The sequence below is a fragment of the Salmo salar genome, chromosome 05 (genome assembly GCF_965601325.2).
Source record: "Salmo salar chromosome 05, fSalSal1, whole genome shotgun sequence".
Lineage (NCBI taxonomy): Eukaryota > Metazoa > Chordata > Actinopteri > Salmoniformes > Salmonidae > Salmo > Salmo salar.
The window spans coordinates 71,177,380-71,201,146 of record NC_138295.1 but is presented as its reverse complement, the minus strand read 5'-3'; the positions used below and the strand labels follow the sequence as shown (position 1 = coordinate 71,201,146).

Sequence of the window (23,767 nt, the reverse complement as noted above, 5' to 3'; positions counted from 1 at the left end):
AAAGATGTAAGTGCCTTTGAACAGGGTATGGCAGTAGGTGCCAGGCGCACCAATTTGTGCCAAGAAATGCAATGCTGCTGTTGTTTTCACGCTCAACAGTTTCCTGTGTGTATCAAGAATGGTCCACCACCCAAAGGATGTCAGGCCAACTCAACATTAGGAAGGTGTTCATAATGTTTGGTGCACTCTGTGTTATGTGATACACCTCGTGCCTGTACTTCTCACAGAAGACTTTGTCACTATTTTTTCCCTTACTGTTGACCGGGGCAGGGCAGACATTTTACTAACGGTCTTTTTGGATAGTGGCATCCTATGATGGTGCCACTTTGAAAGTCACTGAACTCTTCAGTAAGGCCATTCTACTGGCAATGTTTGTCTATGGAGATTGCATGGCTGTGTGCTTGATTTTGTACACCTGTCAGCAGCAGGTGTTTCTAAAATAGCCGTATCTTCTAATTTGAAAGGGTGTCCACGTTTTGTATTTATAGTGTTTCTTGTATAGAACGCACAACAACAAGCAGACTAGGTAAATAGATCGTTTTTATTATACTATGGGGTTGTGATTTTTCTATTCATTACTTGTTTTTAGTAAGCAGAGGAATAGTAAATGAGGACTGTTGTAGCATATCTTCAGTGTGCCTCGGCATACTACTTATAATTTTTATGTTACATATTTTTTGGGGCTTGGCGGAAATGATTTTGCGTGCCGCCACCGCTAAATGACTGCAGCGGGAAACACTGAGCTGTACACCATCAGTGGTGAAGGAAAACGTGTGTGTGTGTGGTCCACGAGTACACGTTTGGTCATCATGCGTTTTTAGTATGTTCATAAATGTGTGTTGTCTCAGAAGGTTGATCTGAAAGAATTTGTCTGCAACTCGTCCTTTTGCCACATTCACTCAATCAGTATTCTTCTCTTATTTGTGACTGTCCATATCACTTTCTCCCTGTGCCATTCCTCGTTTTTATTTTATTTAACCATTATTTAACTAGGCAAGTCAGTTGAGAACAAATTCTTATTTTACAATGACTGCCTACCCCAGCCAAACCCTTCCCTAACCCGGAAGATGATGGGCCAATTGCGCGCCCCCCAATTTGTTGAAGCCTCTTACATCTCACCCTCTGTATTCCTTTCAGTGTGGCAGTGTGCAAGTCGTGGGAATGTTGCATATATGCCCAGTAGACTATATTCCCAATAACTTGAACCAATAGGAAATTACATGCATAGAATTTCTAAAATAAATTAAGGCCTTACTCTTAAATGTATTTTGCTTTCTAATTCAGATACCAAGTTTTAAAAGAATTCCATGCTGGTTTTAGGTTTCTGATTTACTTAATCACAAAACCTAATGAATTTGTCATGTAATATGTAAGTATCTAGTTGTACTAAGCTCTTGCTATGCCAGTGTCTGTTTCAGTGTTGCTATACCTGTGTGTCATGTCCAGTCACGGGTACTGGTGGCCCCTGGGCCCAGCATTGCAGATACAAACTCTTTTGGACACATTGCTGCTGGACAGAGTTGGTGGCAATGCGCGCACACACACACACACACACACACACCCTCCCTCTGTTTCTGGTTAACTATAGATACTTGGTTTGTGTCACAGGGAGCGAGAGAGGGAGGGAGAAAATTAGATGGCATACGAAGAGCTAGGGGAAGAGGAGGAGTTTGGTCCCAAAGGGAGTGCTGCATTCTGGGATGCTTGGTAATGCAGGCTGAGAATTTGGGGAATTGGAGAGAGGGTGGTTGGGTAATGTAGGGCAAAGCATAGGGTGTACTTAATATAGCAGTCAACTGAAGAATAGCAGGTAATTACACATTATTTGCTGCATGCTTTGGAGGAGGATAAGTGGCAATGAATAAGCCTGATAATACATTTTTCTTCAATGCTGTGACTCGCCCTCCAGCAAGTGGTAGACATCACACGCCTAGTGTGTCATTCCATTGCTTTCTGAGATGAGACACAAATGGAGACGGATGTAGTGATGGGGAGATTCACTGGTGTGTGTGACAATTGCTGCCTGGATGTCAGGAGGTTGAGATTCCTCACAACAAAGTGATGGCTCCTCTGACTTGTACAGTACCATAAATGTCTGGCTGGCCCACCATTTCTCTGAGAGGCATTGTACCTGTAATGCCATCCTTATTCCATTCCTTGTCGCTATTTTCTTCATATACATTCATAATTGAAGCATTGTTGGATCTTAGAATCAGTGGCCTTGACTGTCTGAGAGAACATGAATCACCCTCCCTTGCGTGCTCTTTATTTCCCTTGTGTGTTCAAGTTCTCACTCTGACCATCTGCGTACTCTCTCTCCAGCTTGGTCATTCTATACAGTAAATACCTGTCATCTGGGCTGCTCTGCCCTGTGCCTCTGCAGTGGAAACTGATCTCAGGTGGCTCACTACAACTCAATACAGCAGGCAGCCTGGCTGGCAGGCAGCCTGGCTGGCAGGCAGAGTACAGGCTGAGTACTCCACAAGGAGTCCACCAGGGCGTTGGGTTTTAATTGCTTGGATGGCAGTTCAGTTCACTATTAATGCATGATTAATCTGTTTGATGAACTACTCAAATTGTTTCAGTCGTGTATCTCCCTTGGGGACCACAAGGGTGGAAAGACATAGTGGGAGAAGACAGCAACACGGTGTGTTCCACCACTTGCTCTCTGCTCCTGTTACATGGCTGTCTTAGAAGAATGAAGCTTGGATTTAGTTTTCTCAGCTTGCGCAACGTTTCACTCAATCAGCTTTTATACTTAAGCAATAATACATGAGGCCATGTGTTAGGACATTTATCATGGCTGTGACATGGTCTCTTTCTGACTGCCATGTAAAGCACAACTACCCAAAAATGGTTGCTATGGAGGCTCTTCCCCCTTGCTAGCTAGCCAGCTACACACTTAACACAATCACTTCAGACTGAAGTTGGAAAGACAGCAAACAGCATTTTTGTTTCATTTGACTAGTTTTTCTATTGACATCTCTTTGTGTGTATATATCCAGGAAAATGATGCTGATTCATGATTTCGACCGGCAGAGAGAAGCTTTCTGTCTCGTCCCGACTCCCGACACATTCATTATTACAGTACCCAGTGGAGATCGAATTTCAATGTTGCAAATGTCGGAATGTCTCGATGCTTTTTACAGTAGCAGATGAGACGGTGGATCTGTAACCGCTAGGGTTGCAAAGGGTGAACATTTCCATGGGAAGTTAAACCTGGGAATTTGGGGAATTTTGCTTAAATTCATCAAAAAAGTTAGCTTATAACGGTGAACCTTTTTTGTGGGATACACATGGCAGTTCTAGGTCTTGTGGCATATTTTGGTTCAACTATCCCCAATTCAATGGAATTGGAACCCTCTGCATGCATAGTGTATTCTTCCATCACATGTACAGCTGATTCTCAAGATATTGCACACTAATGAGATGCTATTGAGCCCCTACACTGTCTGAGCCAAGGACTACATGCATTCTGTTAAGTTTTGACTAAAATACTGGGTGGGTGAATATATTTTTTTTATGATATACATTATTTTTTTATAACTAGTAAATAGTAGCCTACAGAAAGTGTGTTTTAAATAATTTATAATGTGTTAACAATTTCTGCTAGTCAGTTTTTGCTACCATGTGGGTTTTAGCTTGCTCGAGCCTGCTAACTGAGTGTTAATTCACCTGTTTCCATACATGTTTAATTTTAAACCATTTATCTTACAAAGCAGTTGTTTAATCTAACTGCTTAACTATTTATCGGTACATGGAATTGTATTTTTTATTTTTTTCTCGAATCTTTTACAGGAAAATGCCACGGGCACTAATCTGATGTGTCGAGACATTTCACTGCAGTTAATGTAGAAGGAAAAGCTGTGTACACTTGCAAATACTGTGCCAAATGTTATGTGAAGAATGCAACAAAAATGCAGAATCACCTGGCCAGGTGCATAAAGTTCCCTCAGCGCTCACAACAAGCTGACAGAAGTCCCTATACTTCTATTAGAAGTGAACATTATGAATCAGACATCTTATCGATAGCAACAGCTCATGGTCCTCCTTGAATCAGAAGTAGTTTTTTTTACTCAATGGAGGAACGTAGTCAGAGATGCTGATGAATTTCTTGGTCGAGCTGTGTATGCAACTGGTTCACCTCTGATGCTCACAGGCAATGTGTATTGGAAGAGATTTCTGAATGTTCTTCACCCAGCATACACCCCTCCAACCAGAGTTCAAGTGAAGGTCAAGCAAATCATAGAGAAAGCAGACTGTATTGCAATCATCTCTGATGGGTGGTCGAATGTTCGTGGGCAAGGAATAATTAGCTATATCATCTCCACCCCTCAACCAGTATTCTACAAGGGACAAGACACACCGGTCTCTACATTGCAGATGAGCTGAAGGCAGTCATCAATGACCTTGGACCACAGAATGTATTTCACGGGTGACAGACAGTGCTGCAAACATGAAGGCTGCTTGGTCTAAAGTGGAGTCCTACCCTCACATCACACCCAGTAGCTGTGTGGCTCATGCATTGAATCTGCTCCAAGGACATCATGGCACTGAAAACAATGGGTTAGGAAATGGTTAGGTCAAGTTATAGCAGCAATCTACCTCACCAAGCAAAGTGAGAAGAAGAAGAGCACCACATTGAAGCTGCCCAGCAACACCCGTTGGGGTGGTGTTGTCATCATGTTTGGCAGTCTCCTGGATGGGAAGGAGTCTCGAACAAATGTCCATATCAATCTGTTGATATGGACAGCCCCATCAAGAGGATCCTCCCGGATGATGTATTTTGGGAGAGAGTGGTAAGCAGCCTGAAACTCCTGAAACCTATAGCAGTAGCCATTGCACGGATTGAGGGAGACAATGCCATCCTGTCTGACATTGACTCTGCTTGCAGATGTAAGACAAGAAATCCGTACTGCCCTGCCCACTTCACTGTTGCTCCAAGCAGAGGAAACTGCAGTTCTGAAATGCATCAAAAAGCGTGAAGACTTCTGCCTGAAGGCCATACACGACGCAGCGTACATGTTGGACCCCAAGTATGCTGGCAAGCGCATCCTGTCTGGTGCAGAGGTCAACAAGACCTATGGTGTCATCACTACCGTGTCTCGCCACCTTGGCCTGGATGAGGGCAAGGTTCTTGGCAGTCTGGCAAAGTACACTTCCAAGCAAGGGCTTGGGGTTGGAGATACAATATGTTGGCACGACTGCCATATCTCATCAGCCACCTGGTGCAAGGGTCTTTGTGGATCTGAGGCTCTTTCCCCTGTTGCCTCGATCCTCCAAATCATACACCAACATCAGCCGCCTCAGAGCGCAACTGGTCCTTGTTTGGGAACACACACACCAAAGCACGCAACAGGCTGACCAATACAAGGGTTGAGAAATTGGTGGCCATCTGGGCAAATTTGAGGCTTTTTGAGCCTGACAACAAGCCATCTTCAACAAGGCTGGAAAGTGACAGTGAAGATGAGGCCTCAGAGTCTGATGTTCAAGAGGTGGACATTGAGGAGGTCCAGGGAGAAGACTTGGAAGCCCGAGAGGAAGACAACCAAAGCTTTAGTTTCTGGGCTATCATTTTACAGATGTACAGTGGGGGGGGAAGTATTTGATCCCCTGCTGATTTTGTACGTTTGCCCACTGGCAAAGAAAGGATCAGTTTATAATTTTAATGGTAGGTTTATTTGAACAGTGAGAGACAGAATAACAACAAAAATATCCAGAAAAACGCATGTCAAATGTTATAAATTGATTTGCATTTTAATGAGGGAAATAATTATTTGACCCCCTCTCAATCAGAAAGATTTCTGGCTCCCAGGTGTCTTTTATACAGGTAACGAGCTGAGATTAGGAGCATACTCTTAAAGGGAGTGCTCCTAACCACAACTTGTTACCTCTATAAAAGACACCTTTCCACAGAAGCAATCAATCAATCAGATTCCAAACTCTCTACCATGGCCAAGACCAAAGAGCTCTCCAAGGATGTCAGGGACAAGATTATAGACCTACACAAGGCTGGAATGGGCTACAAGACCATCGCCAAGCAGCTTGGTGAGGTGACAACATTTGGTGCGATAATTCGCACATGGAAGAAACACAAAAGAACTGTCAATATCCCTCGGCCTGGGGCTCCATGCAAGATCTCACCTCGTGGAGTTGCAATGATCATGAGAACGGTGAGGAATCAGCCCAGAACTCACGGGAGGATCTTGTCAATGATCTCAAGGCAGCTGGGACCATAGTCACCAAGAAAACAATTGGTAACACACTACGCAGTGAAGGACTGAAATCCTGCAGCGCCCGCAAGGTCCCACTGCTCAAGAATACATATACATGCCCGTCTGAAGTTTGCCAATGAACATCTGAATGACTCAGAGGACAACTGGTGAAAGTGTTGTGGTCAGATGAGACCAAAATGGAGCTCTTTGACATCAACTCAACTCGCTGTGTTTGGAGGAGAAGGAATGCTGCCTATGACCCCAAGAACACCATCTCCACCGTCAAACATGAAGGTGGAAACATTATGCTTTGGGGGTGTTTTTCTGCTAAGGGGACAGGACAACTTCACCGCATCAAAGGACGGGGCCATGTACTGTCAAATCTTGGGTGAGAACCTCCTTCCCTCAGCCAGGGCATTGAAAATGGGTCGTGGATGGGTATTCCAGCATGACAATGACCCAAAACACATGGCCAAGGCAAAAAAGGAGTGGCTCAAGAAGAAGCACATTAAGGTCCTGGAGTGGCCTAGCCAGTCTCCAGACCTTAATCCCATAGAAAATCTGTGGAGGGAGCTGAAGGTTCAAGTTGCCAAACGTCAGCCTCAAACTTAATGACTTGGAGAAGATCTGCAAAGAGGAGTGGGACAAAATCCCTCCTGAGATGTGTGCAAACCTGGTGGCCAACTACAAGAAACGTCTGACCTCTGTGATTGCCAACAAGGGTTTTGCCACCAAGTACTAAGTCATGTTTTGCAGAGGGGTCAAATACTTATTTCCCTCATTAAAATGCAAATCATTTTATAACATTTTTGACATGCGTTTTTTTTTCTGGATTTCTTTGTTATTCTGTCTCTCACTGTTCAAATAAACCTACTATTAAAATTATAGACTGACCATTTCTTTGTAAGTGGGCAAACGTACAAAATCAGCAGGGATCAAATACTTTTTTCCCCCACTTCATGTTGAAAATGTTTTTGGGAGATGCGATGGATCATTCAATATTCCCTTTTGTTCAGTGAAGTCAACTCGTAAATAAATGTTTTTATTTCTATTGGAAGGACTTAATCATTTGCAATTATGTCTCCTTATGGTAAAAGGTTTATGTTTCGGTCACCATATGATATGGTAAATATATCCAAAGCAAAAAACATCTACATTTAAATGGTATTAATTCCCATATATTCCCACGGAAAGTGTCCACCTCTGAATATTCCCCAAAATGTGCCACCCTAGTAACAGCAGTATTGTGTTGCTAGGTAATGATGCAAACAATGTCTGTTTTTCTGAATGTGTATGTTGTCTGGTATGTCATGGTATAGACTCTTACTCCAAATCACCTGTTGTATAAGGCTGGCTATAGTGGGTTAGCCATTTGAATGAAGTGAGTATTAAGTATAGCCTATAGAGATTTTTGGGGGGAATTAGACAGGATCAGTCTTTTGTATGGTGTTGCATGCTGATTGTTTCTCTCTTCCCCCCAGTGATGGACACCAAGGCGGTGTTTACTGCCCTGTACAGTGTGTGTGAGGAGAATGCTACGTTCTTCTCTGAGGGTGCTAAGGGGGCCCAGGGTGGCGCGGCACAGCGGCTGGTGGACACCATGACCCTGATCCAGGAGCACGCCCGCAGCCTGGAACCTGTCATCTCTGGCTTTGCTGCTGTCTACCATCACTTTGACTTTGACCCGCACATACCAGCCAACGGATACCGCTCTCTAGTCAAGGTAGAATGGCAGGGTTTGTGTGTCTGTGACAACTCCCTAGTTAAGAGAGATTGAGGGAGTGTGTGTTGTGTTTGTGAGCGTCCTTAGTACATGTGTGTGTGGTGCGCCTGACGTCTTAACTGGGGAAAACTCAACACCAGCATCGTATGCCTCAAGTTTATTTTTTATTCCGCTTTCTTTCTTTTTGTTGCTACCAATTGCTTGAGTGTCACGATAGAGCCTTTTCAGGCTCCCTCTTTTATTGGTGAGAAATCATGACCTTCTCTCTGCCAGCTGCTTACCTCTATTTAATAGTCTCTGAATTTCTGTCTCCACCTTTTTTATGGTCGCTCTCACTCCTTTTCTGTACCTGTTGTTTTTTGCTCTGCCATTCTTTTTTTAATGTTATTTCTCTCTCACACAAGCACTTTTCCTCCTCCCCCCTATTTCTCTCACTCCCTTCTTTTTCCTCCCACCCCTTTCCTAGGTGGTGCGCTGCTGCATTCTCCACATCATCCACAAGGGGCGCTACATCTCCACCAACCGACGCAGCATCTTCTTTCGGACAGCCCACAACGCAGGGGAGATGGAGGCCTACTGCTCGGCCCTATGTCAGCTGAGAGCCCTGCTCTACCTGGCCCAGCGACTGCTGCACGACAACAGCCACGGGAACCTCTTCTTCCACGAGGAGAGCGGCCTCAGCCAGAGCTTTGTCCGGGAGTACTCCTCCATGCACAAGGGCTGCTTCTACGGACGCTGCCTTGGATTCCAGGTGGGGGGGGGGGGGGGATTGGGAGGGAGGAATACTTTTGGAATGACCTTGAGGCCCTTTTGGTTAGCCTCAGGGAAAAGTATTTTGTAGTGATTTGTGTTTCATATGTCTCTCCTCTTCCAGTTCACTCCAGCCATCCGTCCCTGTCTGCAGACCATAGCCATCGGCCTGGTGGCCTTCGGAGAGAACTACAGGCGCCACCAGTCAGGCATTGGTCAGTGGCTCCAGCAGACCTCCCTATTGATGGAAACAAAAGCCACTCAATCATTAAGTCATTCTCATTTACATCCTAAACCATTCTACTGACATGGCAACTCAGTCGACGTGAAGGGATTGTGAGGGTGAATATCAATGCTAGATACAATACATCATTAAAGGGAGACTTACTTACATTACCCATTAACCCACACACACATTTGAAATTCTTTATCTTAATCCCCAAATCACATTACAGTCTAGAAGGATTCCAACATTTCATAGGTCATGGATATATGGACACTTATGAGTACAGAAAGCACCTTCTCCATACAGCACACACAAGTAAGCATTTCACTGTTAGTCTACACCTGTTTTTGAAGGATGTGACAGCGAGCACAAACAATATGATTGAACACTGTCTTGTGCTCTATGCTGCTTCCCAGTGGAGGAAGGAGGTATTGCACCGTATGGTGAGTATCTGTCCCCCTGACCACTGCCATAGTCTGTCTGGGACATAGAGCCAGCCTTTGACATGGTCACTCTATCCCCGTGGTCACTTATTAACCAAGTCTTGGTGATTAATTAGATTAGGGGAATCTGTTTTAGTGCTGTGGTGGAACAAATAGCTATATAGTTCAGCTCTCCTGGACAACAGTTGACCACTTCTCCGTCTCATCCAGACACTCCTGTAGCTACAGGGATTGAAAGAGTTCTGTTTAACAGTAGCATGAACTGCCTCCGCTCATGGCCATCGCTCTCTCTGCCTCCCCCTCCCTGTGTTTCTGTGTCAGTGAGGTGATGTGGTGATTTGATGTGTTAGCCACTCACTCCCTCTCTTCTTCCCTGTCCCTTTTCTGTCTTTATTCATCTTTATCCATACCTATATATTTTTCCCTCTCTGCCGCTTCCACTACCTTGACCCACTCTTTTTACCTGCAACTGTTTTTATCAACCTCTCCTTCTTGCCTCCCTCCACTATCTTCTCTCCCCCCTCCCCTCTTTCTCCAGGTGTAGCAGCCAGCTCCTTCTTTACCTCAGGGAAGTACGCCATCGACCCGGAGTTAAGGGGAGCGGCGTTTGAACGCATCACTCAGAACCTGGACGTCCACTTCTGGAAGGCCTTCTGGAACATCACAGAGACCGAGGTTCTATCTGTGAGTCACTGACCACTGGACGGACCTTGGAACGGGTCGCTGGTAGAATACTCTCCCCTTGCGCTGGGATGTACAGCTCAGGGGTAGATTACTCTTCCCTTGTATGTGTTTGTCGCAGCGTTTGTCTTGTTGGGTATCTTGACTCTGTCGTTAATGCCTCTCAAAGTTATGTAGTTGCAGAGCTTGTAATACTGTCACTGTGTTTAGATTTTACTGGATGCTTTCCTGCCATGAGGAAATGCTCTCAGCTTTGTCTTTTGTCAAGTTTATTGACCTACAAATGACCGGAAGATCAAAACAAAAGAATGAAATGATATGGTGAATTATGAATGTTTATCTGATTCACCCTCTGCCTTCACTCTTTCTTTCTTGTCCCTCCTAAAGGAAAAGACTGAAACATTGCGGTGTATCTGTGACGGGTGACAAAGTAATCTTCTTCCTCCCCTCCTTGCCTTCCACTCTCCCCCTCAGAGTCTAGCCAGTATGACGTCCACCCAGGTGAAGGTGAACCGTGCCCTCTCGGTGCCCCCTGTGCCCTTTGACCTCCCGCTGGTGGCCGATCCCCACCTCACTGTCACCATAGAGGCCCCGTCGGCCCACACCGGCCCTGGCCCCGTGCAGATGAGGCTGATCTCCTACGAGCTGAGGGAGGGACAGGTAACTAAAGCCTTGTTCATATTGGCATTTTGAAGTGACTCAAATCCTATTTTTTTGAATAGCCGATTCAAATCGTACTTTTCCTGCAGTCTGAACAGCCAAAAAGTACATGGGATCGGATATTTCAAACCACCTGATGAAGAAGAGGACCAAGGCAGTTTTCATATAATACATTTAAATGCCTTTATTTGTATGGCGCGTTCAATGGAAACAAAGATTAAAAACTAGTAAGCAATACTATACACATTAAAAATTGAAATACTGTAGATAGGTTATCATATATAAATGCATATCAAGGCTAGAAGCATAATCCAAAACGTTTTGCAATGTAAACAAGTTTGTATTGGACAAATGCAGGTAGGTCCTGCTTGGTTCTTTGGTTCCTAGTGAATAAAACCCTGGTCTCATACTGGTTACATTCCAGTATCAGCTGATTCTAGTTCACTGTTGTTAGCCTTTTAAATCTGACACGCAGAACCTTTAACTGGTAGATCAAAATGTGCTGCTGTCGCCGTACTACCTTTGACAGCAGCAGTCTGACAGTGTGTATTTCTCATATTCATTTGCTTTAAGCTGTTGAGAAGCCTCTTCCTGCGTGAAATGCTCGAACATCAAGGGATTCTGTTAGTTTGCGTTTCCTTTGTCTGAGAGCAGCTGTTGTAAACAACAGTGTCTTCTCTGCTCATCCATGGCTCTTAATCCCTTCAAATCCTCACACACACTCACATTTATTTATTTGGGGAGGTATTGAACAGCAGAGCTGAGCATCTGTAGTCTGGCATTAAACCAGACATGATATTAGCCAACACGTTCAACTCACTCATTGATCCTGCTCAGTCAAAGAGCTGTTGTCTTATGTGGAGAACACAAGCGAAAGCCTCTCTGCTGTTCCCTGCTAATGTTAATGAATGGGAATGAGGATGGTGTGTTTGTGGTGGAGCTGGAAGGACCGTCAGGAGCAGAGAAAATACCACACAGCTAATCCTGACTGAAGGGATTGCTTTACAGCTCTCTGTTTGAACAAACGGACAAATCAACATCTGTAGCAATTGAAGTGAAAACAGAAATTTGATACCTTTTGATTATGATAGTGATTCTCTGGCTGTCTGTCTGTCTCCCTCCCTCCCTCCCTCCCTCCCTCCCTCCCTCCCTCCCTCCCTCCCTCTGTAGGACAGTGAGGCGTTGCTGTCCCTGTCTCGTTCTGAGGGGGGTCCAATCTCCCTGTCTCTGGGAATGAAGACCAAGCAGAGCCCCCCTTCTCGCTGGCTCCTGGTGCACTACCACGGAGGAGGCTTTGTGGCCCAGACCTCCAAGTCTCACGAGGTAACAACACATTCTGTTCTCTCTCGTTCGTTCGTTGGGAAGGAATTGACATCACGTTTCACCTTTAACCTAACTAGTGTATATTGTTATAGTTAACTGGAATCAAACCATTCTAATGAACAGTTTGGGAATTGCGTTGTTAGATGGGTACCTGGTGGTCTTGAGGATATGATTGTGTTTTCACTCCATGGCTTCCCTGTAGTGAGCCGTTCCTGCTAAAGACTGTTTAATTCATCCTGTAGGGTTGATGGACACACATGGACTTTATTTGTATCACTCTATATTATCTAGTGATTGGTGGAGGCCAGCCCCCCTTACCCCCTCTTCCACTGCTGTCTCTTTCCTCATTCCATCTCTCTCCCCCCCCCCCCCCCCCCCCCCTGTCCTCTTGAAGTGGTCAGCTCAGCCTCTGACAGATGAGACGGGGCTGTATTATATAACCAGCAGGCTACTTTAAACCACTGAGATGCATCACCATGAAACCAGAGTGGACTGGCAGTCCCTTGATCTCCAATAGCCTAGCAACCAGAGGCTATAGGAAGTGATCTGAGGAGGAACAAGCCTGTCATGTTGAATTAGCCTGGAACTCTGCATGAAGTTATTATGGCTTAATATTACATAGGCCCTAATGGAAGATGTGTGTGATCTCTAGGCTCTCTCCTCTAACCCTGTCCTCTACACGTTCCTCCTTTCTGATTTATTATTCCCTTTGTTCTCTACTCTCCTTTGTCCTAATGACCTCTTCTGTCATTTTTGTAATCCACCCCTGCTCTTTGCTTTCTTTTCTCTCTCCCTCCTGCACTGTACCCACTCAGTTCTTCCTTCTTCCCCCTGGCCAGTGGGGAGATGGATAGAGTCTGTGAGGGCAGGAGTCTGTGGTGTGTCTCCATTTTTCACTTTTTCCCCTCCTGCCACCTTCACTCCTCCTCCTGGAGTGTTCAGGGAGATGGATAGTGTCTGAGGGCTGAAGCTCTCACACAGAGGGAGCGGTGTAGTGTGAGGGCAGAAGTCTTGATCTTGATCCAGACCCCCATTAATGGATGGGCCACAACTTAATCACTCAAGTGTGTGTCAGAGGTGCTAGCCCAGAAGCAGATTAACCACAGTGCCTGTCTCTGCAGAGGAGTGGAACTACTATTCCCTGTAACCCCGGCAGTAGGGGATGATCTGCAAGGTTATGAATAGGTGTGCCCCCCCCGTGGGCATACTTTCCACACACACCTCTCATCAGGACAGTTTAGACGCCGCCTGTTGTACTGTGGGCATTCATCTCTCTATATGGGGGCCGCTGGCAAACCTTGTGATTGTCAGCTCTGGCCAGCGGTGCTGACGGGTGTCAAAACGCATCATGTACGGACAATGGCGATCTTTCAAATTGACACGCAGGCGCACACACGCCACACCACACCACACATGTCAGCGGTGCCAGACTGGGATCCGCTATGACAGCGTGGCTTTAAGAGAGCAGGGCAGATTCCCAGGGATGGTGTTGAGGTGGTGTCTGGCAGTGTGATGTGGTCACATCCAGTCATGGGCCACTGAGGTGAGGCTCTGTGTGTATTGTTTAGAGAGGCGGAGCTGTCACTACTGACACTGTCACCGATGCTTAGAGAGAAGAGGAGAGGTGTTCGAAGGACAGGAGAGAAACTTCTGTAGAGGGCAGACTAATATTGTCAGATTAGATTTATTGTCAGATGTATGCTCTCTGACTTAGCTAAGTACTTGATGACCGCACAAGGTTCTAATAATAAAAGCAAATATTCTAAGGACGATTGATCTGAAAAGTATGTTTCTAAGAATGCTAATCACTTAGCTACCATGACATCAAATTGCATAGCAACAATGGGTTAACACCACCCCTGTGTAGTGAGAGCAAGGTTGTCATGTTGCGTTTGTGAGCACAGTGCACATACCTGATATTTTCATAACAGAATTACCAAGCCGCCACTGGAGTTCGGCAGTGTACGGTTGGGTTGGTCGTTCACCATTACAGAACCTGCACGGTGGGAATCTGATACCAGGACCTCTTCTCCTATCCTTCCCAACACCACCTCCTGTAAAGCTAGCTAGGGGGCACTAGGAAGCATTCAGAACTGCAAACAGCTCTCTTGCCTGCCCTGGTAGGGGGTTGCACCATCTATAGTAAACTCACTCCTTTCACCCCCTTTCTCTCTCAGCCATACCTGAAGAGCTGGTCTCAGGACCTTGGTGTGCCCATCCTGTCTGTGGACTACTCTCTGGCCCCTGAAGCCCCCTTCCCCAGGGCCCTGGAGGACTGCTTCTACGCCTACTGCTGGGCCATCAAGAACCACCACCTGCTGGGTAGGACAACACACTACTACCACTTTATCTAACCCTACTGCTGGGTAGGACAGCACACTACTACCACTTTATCTAACCCTACTGCTGGGCCATCAAGAACCACCACCTGCTGGGTAGGACAACACACTACTACCACTTTATCTAACCCTACTGCTGGGTAGGACAACACACTACTACCACTTTATCTAACCCTACTGCTGGGTAGGACAACACACTACTACCACTTTATCTAACCCTACTGCTGGGTAGGACAACACACCACTACCACTTTATCTAACCCTACTGCTGGGTAGGACAACACACTACTACCACTTTATCTTAGAATAGAATGATCTTTAATATCCCAGAGTGGAAAATGTCTTTGACAACATTTTGATGCTGTGTATATGTAAATAGACATGCCTGTTTTTTCAGGGGGGCTTTATTCCCAATGATCTCAATATTTACCATGGATACTTCCTGGTACCTAATAGAATATTATGATAGAAAGCTAAAAACTTGGAACTCACTCAGCTGAAGGTCATAGTCTCAACTTATGTCTCAATTATAAAACATTGTGGGACAGGATTAAACATCGCCCCATATAGACACGGGCACAGAGTGGGATTTTAGTCAGCTTTTCTCCTTTCTCTCCCTCTTTCTCTCTCTCTCGCCTCAATCTTCTGACTCTCCTCGCTCTCAGGTTGGACGGGGGAGAATGTGTGTCTGGCCGGTGACAGTGCTGGTGGTAACCTGTGTATTACAACATCGATGCGCGCTGCGTCTCATGGTGTGCGAATGCCTGATGGCATCGTAGCTGCCTACCCTGCCATCCTGCTCACCGCCTACGCCTCGCCCTCCCGCCTGCTCACCCTCTTCGACCCCCTACTGCCCCTCAGTGTGCTCTCCAGGTGTCTCAGCGCCTACGCAGGTACGGCTGTGTGAGAGGGAGCAGAGATGATTTACTGCCCCTGAGTGTAGTGCGTGGTGTTTGTGTATGCCAATCAATGCTGGTATGATGGGTACCACATTTCCCCCCTCCCTCCCTCCCTCCCCATCCTCTCCCCCAGGTGAGGAGCCCCAGGCGGAGAAGCGGGTGGAGAAGGTGAGCACTCTGAGCATGGTGAGGAGAGACACGGCCCTGCTGCTCAGAGACTTCAAACAGGGAGCTTCCAACTGGATCCACTCCCTACTGGACCCCAACAGAGCCGCTACCACGTCATCAACAGGTAGGTACACCTGTGTGTGTGTGTGTGTTGGAGAGGGTCTGGGGTGTGTGTCTTGTGGTGAGAGGGTATGTATGTACTTGTGTTCACGCATCTTTGTGTCTGACTGAGGTGAAATAATATTTTCCTATTACCGGAATGGCCATGTATGTAGGATTTGTATTGAAATTGATATCCATAGTTAACATCTAATTAACCAATCAATCACCCACGGCCACCACCCTGTTACGTCACACCCTCATCTATACATATCAGTTCACTGCTTCGTCTCAGGCCACAGAAGGCTCTCACCACTAATTGTGTTGAAACCCTGCAGTAAGCAGACTATTCCAGGAGTCACCATGTTACCTGCCACCCAGCAGCTGTTGGCCAGACTAATGACTGTGTCATTGGGAGCTGTACATTATTAAAGGCCATGATGGGGAGTTCATTATTAATAGAAGAGCTCAGTGAGTACAGCTTTGAGAACAGACAAGCCATGACACCGCTTACAGCTGTGTTGTGACAGGGAGATCATATCGTAATAACACCATTATTGCTTAAAGCTAGAATCCGCAGTTGAAACGATAACAAAGTGGGCACCTCGCCTCTGTTTTGGTAAAAAGCTGAGGGATGGGCCTGGAGCAATGTAACCACTCAAATTCAAACTGTATATGGCTATGGATGGAAGGACTTACAACCCATGTGATAACAATTGTAGTTTTAATCATGTTTTAAAGCTTTACGGTGTTAGTTTACATTTATATCATTTACAAACATTGGGGTGAAATAAGATTGTGGGGTTCTGATGGGGTTTGACAGTTGAACTAAGCTCACAAGGCATTTTTAAGTTATATTCTTCAACTATCAATAATTTATTAGTCCAAAAATGAATGTAGTATCTAATGGTTCTAGCTTTTATTATCCATCTCCCGATAACCACACGTCCCTCACTCCCGCCTCTTCTCACCGTCCTCCAATCATGTCTTCATTGATGTTTCCCTGGTCCATAATGGCCTCAGTCTGTCTCTCACTCTCACTCTGTCTTATTTTGGTTTGTCAATGACTTTCTCTTCTCTCTCTTCTTCAGACGTGTCTTCGTCAGTGAGGAAGAGTGTGACTGAGGCATCCATCAGCTCGCCCCACTCGGACCCCCCCGAGCCCCCTGAGCATCCCTCGGACTTCTCCCTGAGGAGAGAGTCTCTGAAGAGCCTGGCAGGCCACGCCAACAACACCCCTGCCGCTGCCCCCACCACACCTGCCTACAATGCAATGGTGTTCCCCGAACCCACAGTATGATACTCACTGAGTTTCCCTTAATAACAGATGTAGGATCAGATTACCCTCCCCAAATCTGAACCCTGACCATTTTTGGGGTGGGGGGGGGGGGGGGTGGTGTGTGTGTGTGTGTGTTAAACTGACTTCAGATCAGTGTGGCAGCTTCATCCTTACTACTTTTACAACAACTTCAGACACACTTGTCACTGAATTGTTGGTGTTTGTCTTAACTAAGCCTCTCTGAATCATTTATGCAAATAGATGGTGATCAAGCTGCTTGTCTTGTTCCCTCCTCCACAGATTTAACTGGTGGAGGCAGGCAGAACTGTGTGTCTGAGTGTAACCTCTAGTGTGTCAGTATGGGGATAATCTGTGTTTCTTTAAAGCCAGTATGAATGCCTCTGTCTACAGGGGGAATAATGAAGAACTGTCGCAGTGAAACATGTCAATGTTTGTTCCTGTGATTTGAAATGGGGAAAAAATATACTTGAGGCTTGTAGATTCTTAGAACAAGTGTCTGGTCCCAACGGAAAGACCCATCAGTATGATCCAGTATCATCAGGTTTCCACAGTCCTGGTCTTAGACTAGTGTTAACTTATGTATTTCCATGGTAATCTATTTTTCCTGTACCCCTCCAGCCTGACAACGTGAGCTTCTTCCTCTCCAAAGAGGTGGTGGTGTCCATGTCGGATGCTCTGTCTTCTGTTGCCATAGCGCCCCCTGAGGGGGAGGAGGGCGTGGTGCTGGAGCACCCTCGGGAGTTCCCCCTGGGCTTCGAACCGCTGCGTTCTGAGCGGCTGGCTGAGATGAAGCTGGCCACCTCGCCTGTCATCAGGAACCCCTACATGTCTCCTCTACTGGCCCCCGACAGCATGCTGAGAGGACTGCCCCCCATACACCTAGTGGTGAGAGGGAGGAAGGTGGTGGGAGGGAAATGGAGTTGAGGACTGGCTTGTCCCAATCCTTTTTGGGTCTTTTCCATCAATTATAATGTTTTACTTGATCCTATAATATCCTCTTTGACTCTGTTGTTTTATCTCTCCTTCTCCCCCTAGGCCTGTGCGCTAGACCCCATGCTGGATGACTCTGTGATGTTTGCCAAGCGCCTGAGGAACGTAGATCAGCCAGTCACCCTGTGTGTGGTGGACGACCTCCCCCACGGCTTTCTCAGCCTATCACAGCTCTCCAGGGAGACTAGGGAAGCGGCTAACGTCTGCGTCGACAGAATCAGGGACGTCTTTGACCAGAAGGACTCGCCCCAGGAGCCGCGTATGCACCGCAAGCTGGAAAGGACCAATCGCCGTGCTTCCTCTGTTGCCAAGGGTGACCCAGAGAAACTCTTTGCAGCACCCATTCAGGAGGAGGAGCTGCTGGTTGCCAGGGGAGGGGCTCTAGTTCCAGATGGGGAGGGGTTAGTTGGCGTGGCAGCACAGAACAACAATAATGTCATGGGATAAAGGCATAATCAGGGGTTTGCTAGACGAAGAGTGCTGTTTGTCAAAGGATTTAAAAGGGGGAGATTTGGGAGAGGAGAAGAGAATAGAGCGAAGGAAAAACAGCAGGAGGAGGATATGCAGAAGGAGTTGGTAGAGTGCCCAGTTTTGGAGAGACAGAATGAAGCACCCATGGATAGAGAGAAGGACAGCAAGTACTGAATGCAACCTCTTCAGCTTTCAAACTCTCAATTGCTGTTTAGCACCATGCGCAGCGACATGTTGCCCATACTGGTTGAACACACACACACACACACTAAACCACTTTGCCTTTTGGTCTGCTGCATTGTGCTTGGTGTAGAACTGTGAGTTTGGAGCCTGGACATTATCAAACAGCACAGAGCGTTGTGGTGAATGGTCGATCCATCTCCCTATAGAAGACTATTCCAGTCACTAATCAGATAGTGGTAGATGTGCAATGAGCGCCTACATAGTGCCATCACAACTTAATGGCCACTTGTCTTTTAGGGAGCCACTCTAAATCAAGCTTAATAACTGTAGAACTCTGAGGTCTGTTAAACTAGTTGGTTGTGAATACTGCCGCTGTTCGGTCACTTACTCTGCTGATTGGCCCATCAATAGGACGCTGCCGTGCTAAAAACAACAAACTTAGAAACTGGAAGGATTTCGTAGTACCTTGAAATTCCACAGAAATTGTTATCCATAATTGCTCTTATTATGCCATAGTATTCCTTCTTATTTGTATTTATTGTGTGTGTATACTCATATTGTATTTTTTTTTTTACCCTGGATTATAGTTATACCTGTTTGTTCAAGGCTTTTAAGAGCATATTGTGAGGTGGATGCTAAGTTATGTTCCTAGCTGTGTAGTGCCATACTCTGTGGCTGCTCATTCCTAGTTGTTCAAAGTAGCCAAATGTTAACCTCTACCACACTCACTGTAGTGACTAGTGGTCAGTTAGCCGTTACCCACCCAACCAGTCTCCTCATAGTGAGATTTGGCTGAGGGTTGATATTATGAGGCCAATATAATTTCTATATGCTGGGCTTTCTTTTAAACGGATATATTATAACTAGCCAATCATGAATAGCTAATGCAATATTATAGCTGCATTTTCATTGATCAGTGCAATCAACAGGATTCAGTGGAGCAATGATGATGATATTGTGTTGGATTTAAGTCACTGTTGTGGGGGCAAAGCATCAAGTCAGTCATTTTTGATTTGATCAATTTTATTGACGCCAAGTAATTACGTCTTATGATTTTAAGTCTCTTGTGCTCAGCCTTTGTTGCCATCTAATATAAATCACTTAGCTGTCTATAGACTGGCTTTAGAAGCAGATGTTTTTTAAAAGACTGGAAATCCTTTCTCTATTTGCACAGTGAATAACTTCAATACGAAAGCCTGAAGCAGACAGATCCACTGCCCATCTCTTCATACTATATCTGTACATCACTGCACTGACTGCCAAAAACGCAGCCCTCTATCCCAGGATGCAGTGCGTTACACTGCCACAGCCCTTGAGCCAGGGGACGTCCTGCTTGCTGACCCATTTCTGCATCTCTGTCCAAATCACACAGGATCCATTCTGCTCCAACAGCCTGTACCGAGCGAGCAGGAGAATCTAGAACAAGCCTGATAGTGAGCTCATACTCACTGAACAGGTGACTTCTCTAGTTAGAGAATGTCTTTCTTTAGGACATTCTACAGTGGCTGACTGATAATCTGTGTGTTCTACACCATCTTTACCCCGTGCAAATACTCAGTGGCTGACTGATAATCTGTGTGTTCTACACCATCTTTACCCCGTGCAAATACTCAGTGGCTGACTGATAATCTGTGTGTTCTACACCATCTTTACCCTGTGCAAATACTCAGGGGCTGATGCTGCTACTACGTTTTACTGAATCTGATACTTGATATGGCCTCTGTCTAGCTTGTTGAGAAAGAATGATTCACATTCTCCCCCCACCAGACGAGCAGGGTTTATCCAGCACAAGGTCATTATCTACTTTATGATTCTGTGTCCTGTTTGCTGCCAGTGCTTATTGCAGCATTTTGAGGCAGGCTGATAGAAATGAAAAGACCTGTTAAGTGATTCCCTTGAATACCTTCACGGTTCTTGTTTTTAGAAGTCTTGTGTTTAATGGTTGCTGGTTATGATCATTTCACACTTTTTCATTGTAAGTTAAGTGTAAATGTGTGTTTCGTGTGTCTGTCTGTGTTTAGTGCCCGTGTGAGTGTCTGGTAAGTGGATTCTGTATGTGTATCAATGACTCTAACATTGCACGTGTTTGTCAGTGCTTGTGTGGGTGGAACATCTACCATCTTTGAAACATGATTGTGTTTTTAATTGTAGCAGTAAAGCAGCACGTGGGTGTATGGGACCATGAGTTGCAACCCAAGCCCCTGAATCTCATGGGTGTTGTACAGTACACTATTGGTTAGCCAAGCAGGACTTCTGAGATCCCATTTAACATGCATTCTGTCAGCCATCCATTACTAGGTCCTTGATGAATACAGTTCTCATTGTGCTCTAGCAACATGACTGATCATGCATATTGAGATTTAGTAGCCTGGCGTCTCCATTGCCAGAGTAGATATCATAACCCCACACCCAACCAGCACCACTCCAGGCCCTATGGGATGCCCTGAATGGCTCCTATAGACTACTAGCGCCCCCAATGAGCAAGGCTAGTACAGCCCTCTGACCCATCTATGGAGCTGTGTAATGGTGGGTTAGAACCGCTTGGTGGTTTATGACCAAATCCTTTTTATTTGGGTTGTGGCTTTAGACCAGGTCCTGGTCAGAAACATTGCTCTTGTTTTCTTGATGGGTCACAATAAATGATTTTATATGGGTCACAGTGCAATAAGCTGCTCTTTTAATGGCTACCAATCCTTCACCTGATCTGAGAGGAGGGCACCACACAGGAGAAATCCATGGCATGGTGCTAGCCCATCAGTTGGTCTCGTGAGGTTACCGCCGTCTTGTTTTCACCTTCCTAGTCCTCTCCTATTGGTTGTCAGGAAAGGTAAGGAGCCATTTGAGAGCATTGGAACATGGCCTCCCTCCATATGTGGGCCAACCACTGTTTCTATGCCTCTAGAGGATTGATGCATCATGCATTTGTGTGCATGTTGCTGCGTTCAAAACAACTTGGAGCTTGGAAAAATGGTCAAATCATGACGTGAGTGATCTTCAGGTCGCAAAGTCGGAGTTCTAGAAAGAGGCCCAAGATTCCGAGTTGGATGAAGGTTGTCGGAGATCGCTTTTTTTTTCTCCCTCGAGTTCCCAGTTGTTTTGAATGCTCGGAAGTCGGAGAATTTCCGAGTTCCTAGTTGTTTTGGGCAGTATGCACCTCTTTTGGGTCTTGAAATGCAAAATGGCTGAAGTAGTGTGGAGTAATTTAATGTGGCTTTATGTGTTTTGATTGTACATCAACCATTTCCCTCATGTATAGGCTATTTATACTGGATTCAACATCTCTTAGCCCGGGATATCTTTAGCTCTAGGCTAACATGAAACATGCAGTGTGAAAAGCCTATTATTCAACATATCTAAAAGCTGTTAAGGTCAAGTACCTGGTCAAATGTTACCCTACACACAGCTATGCAGTAACGCACCAGCATCCTTTACTAGGTTTTATCTCCTGTCTTTGCTGAGCCATGTCTGTTTTTCAATCTAAAATTTGGTCTTGGTTGAAATGCTTTCGATCATCCCTGAGGCTAGAGTTATGCAAGGCTATTTTCCATTTACATTTGGTCATTTAGCAGACGGCATACCACTTAGTTTGTGTAGATTCCACAATGCTCTAGGCAATCTGGTCACTTGAGAATCATTTCCTTGACTAGAAATGACCTCGACTGCCTGCTTTGCAGAATGTGTTCTTCTTTATAGGAAATGTTTTTCTTTATTATTTTGTCCCACTTAGACCAGGGGTTCTGTAGAGATACTGCCGGGCATCCGCAGCCAGACAAATTTCACCAATTATACATTTTTCAACTCAGCTATTTCCCCCCCAAAAATGTTTTTGTTGTTGTACATAAATGCACTTTAAGCTTTAAACTGCAGTTTTCTCTCTGCCTCATGGCAGTGTCGATTGCAGGATATTACCTTTAAAGCAGTAATTTGCTTGAGAATTGCAACATTTTCACTCCGATGCCAACAGGCGGGCCCTTTGAAATGTTCTTTCCCCAGGCCCGAGACTTGGTTCGTTCAGCCATAAACTGCGGAAGTCATAACTCTTTGTAGACTATTTTTATCGCACTCGAGTTATGATTATGAGGGGATCCTGATAAATTTGCTATCACAAAAGGGGTCCCCTCCCCAGACCCAAAACGTTTGCGAACCCCTGACTTAGACAATACCACCTGTGTGATAAAGTGTATGTTAGATTAAGGCTTGAAACAGAACCAAAGATTGCGTGTAGTTTTATATGAAACTTGCTATCACTGTCATTGACATTAGTAACAGACATTTTGGCCTGGGTTGATGTCTGTGTGTCCTGGTAGCTGTGTCATTGAGATCTGCATAGTAGCTCTCTGTTTGCACTTTATGGAACAAGATACTGTGGTTAATATAGAGCTATTTAAGATGACTATTTTATTAAAACCTACACAAAGCCATAGACTGGAAGAAAATGTTTTGAAGTTTACTTGTTTTTTATTTTACAACACCACAAGTGCAACCATGTGAATAAAAAAGATGAATCTATATTACAAAAATAAAATATATCCTGTATAGATATTTTTTACTTTCACTTGTTATTCCATTTATTTTATTTTTGACTCCTGTAATGTCTCTTTACAGGATTGGTTGAATGTTTCACATATGCATTGAGTATTTTTGTCTCTTGTAACCCTTGTTTTCCCTCTGTTCATTTTTTTGGGAATAAATATATTCTCCCAAACGTGTTCCATCCGTATTTATTTCGAAGTTGAAATACGGAATTGGGGCAACAGACATTTTGTGACCTATGGGTAAATCCATTACCTGTCATTCAAATCTTAAACATAATTACAAGGCTGTTTCAACAAGCTTATTCTGTTTATCAATCTGACTGACACAGTCAGGTCTATAAATATTTGTACATTGGCCGAGTTATTATAATTTTGGCTCTGTACGCCACCACAATGGATTTATTTGAATGGAAACAAGATGAGCTGAAGTTGCAGGCTTTCAAATTGGGTGAACGGTGTAGGAATTACAGCATGTTTTATAGCCCTAAACACTTCAGAATTCATCCTGCTGCTTTTGTTAGCAATCACATCAATAAATACAAGGGAACCAGTTCCATTGGCAGCCATACATGTCCACTCCATAACACTACCTCCACCATGATTCACAGATGAGGTGGTATGCGTTGGATCATGAGCAGTTCCTTCCCTTCTCCATACTCTTCTCTTTCCCCCGGTTGTGCAGACCGCACCACCCTCTGGAGAGCCCTGCGGTTGTGAGCGGTGCAGTTGCCATACCAGGTGGTGATAAAGCCCGACAGGATG

At 45.2% G+C, this 23,767-nt stretch overlaps 1 protein-coding gene across 2 annotated transcripts in view; it reads left to right on the top strand.

Annotated features, from left to right (window-relative positions):
- Positions 1-23,025, top strand: part of LOC106605704 (hormone-sensitive lipase) — a 41,914-nt gene extending 18,889 nt beyond the window's left edge. For both annotated transcript variants that reach the window (XM_045718694.2, XM_045718695.2), the window contains 12 exons: positions 7,697-7,938; positions 8,405-8,689; positions 8,813-8,903; positions 9,896-10,041; positions 10,513-10,698; positions 11,869-12,021; positions 14,199-14,343; positions 15,026-15,253; positions 15,393-15,551; positions 16,618-16,820; positions 17,445-17,711; positions 17,862-23,025. In XM_045718694.2, coding sequence (XP_045574650.1) covers positions 7,697-7,938; positions 8,405-8,689; positions 8,813-8,903; positions 9,896-10,041; positions 10,513-10,698; positions 11,869-12,021; positions 14,199-14,343; positions 15,026-15,253; positions 15,393-15,551; positions 16,618-16,820; positions 17,445-17,711; positions 17,862-18,263 — 2,507 coding nt within the window. In that variant the 3' untranslated portion in view covers positions 18,264-23,025. The remainder of the gene's footprint in view (positions 1-7,696; positions 7,939-8,404; positions 8,690-8,812; positions 8,904-9,895; positions 10,042-10,512; positions 10,699-11,868; positions 12,022-14,198; positions 14,344-15,025; positions 15,254-15,392; positions 15,552-16,617; positions 16,821-17,444; positions 17,712-17,861) is intronic.
- Positions 23,026-23,767: the final 742 nt, after the last annotated feature.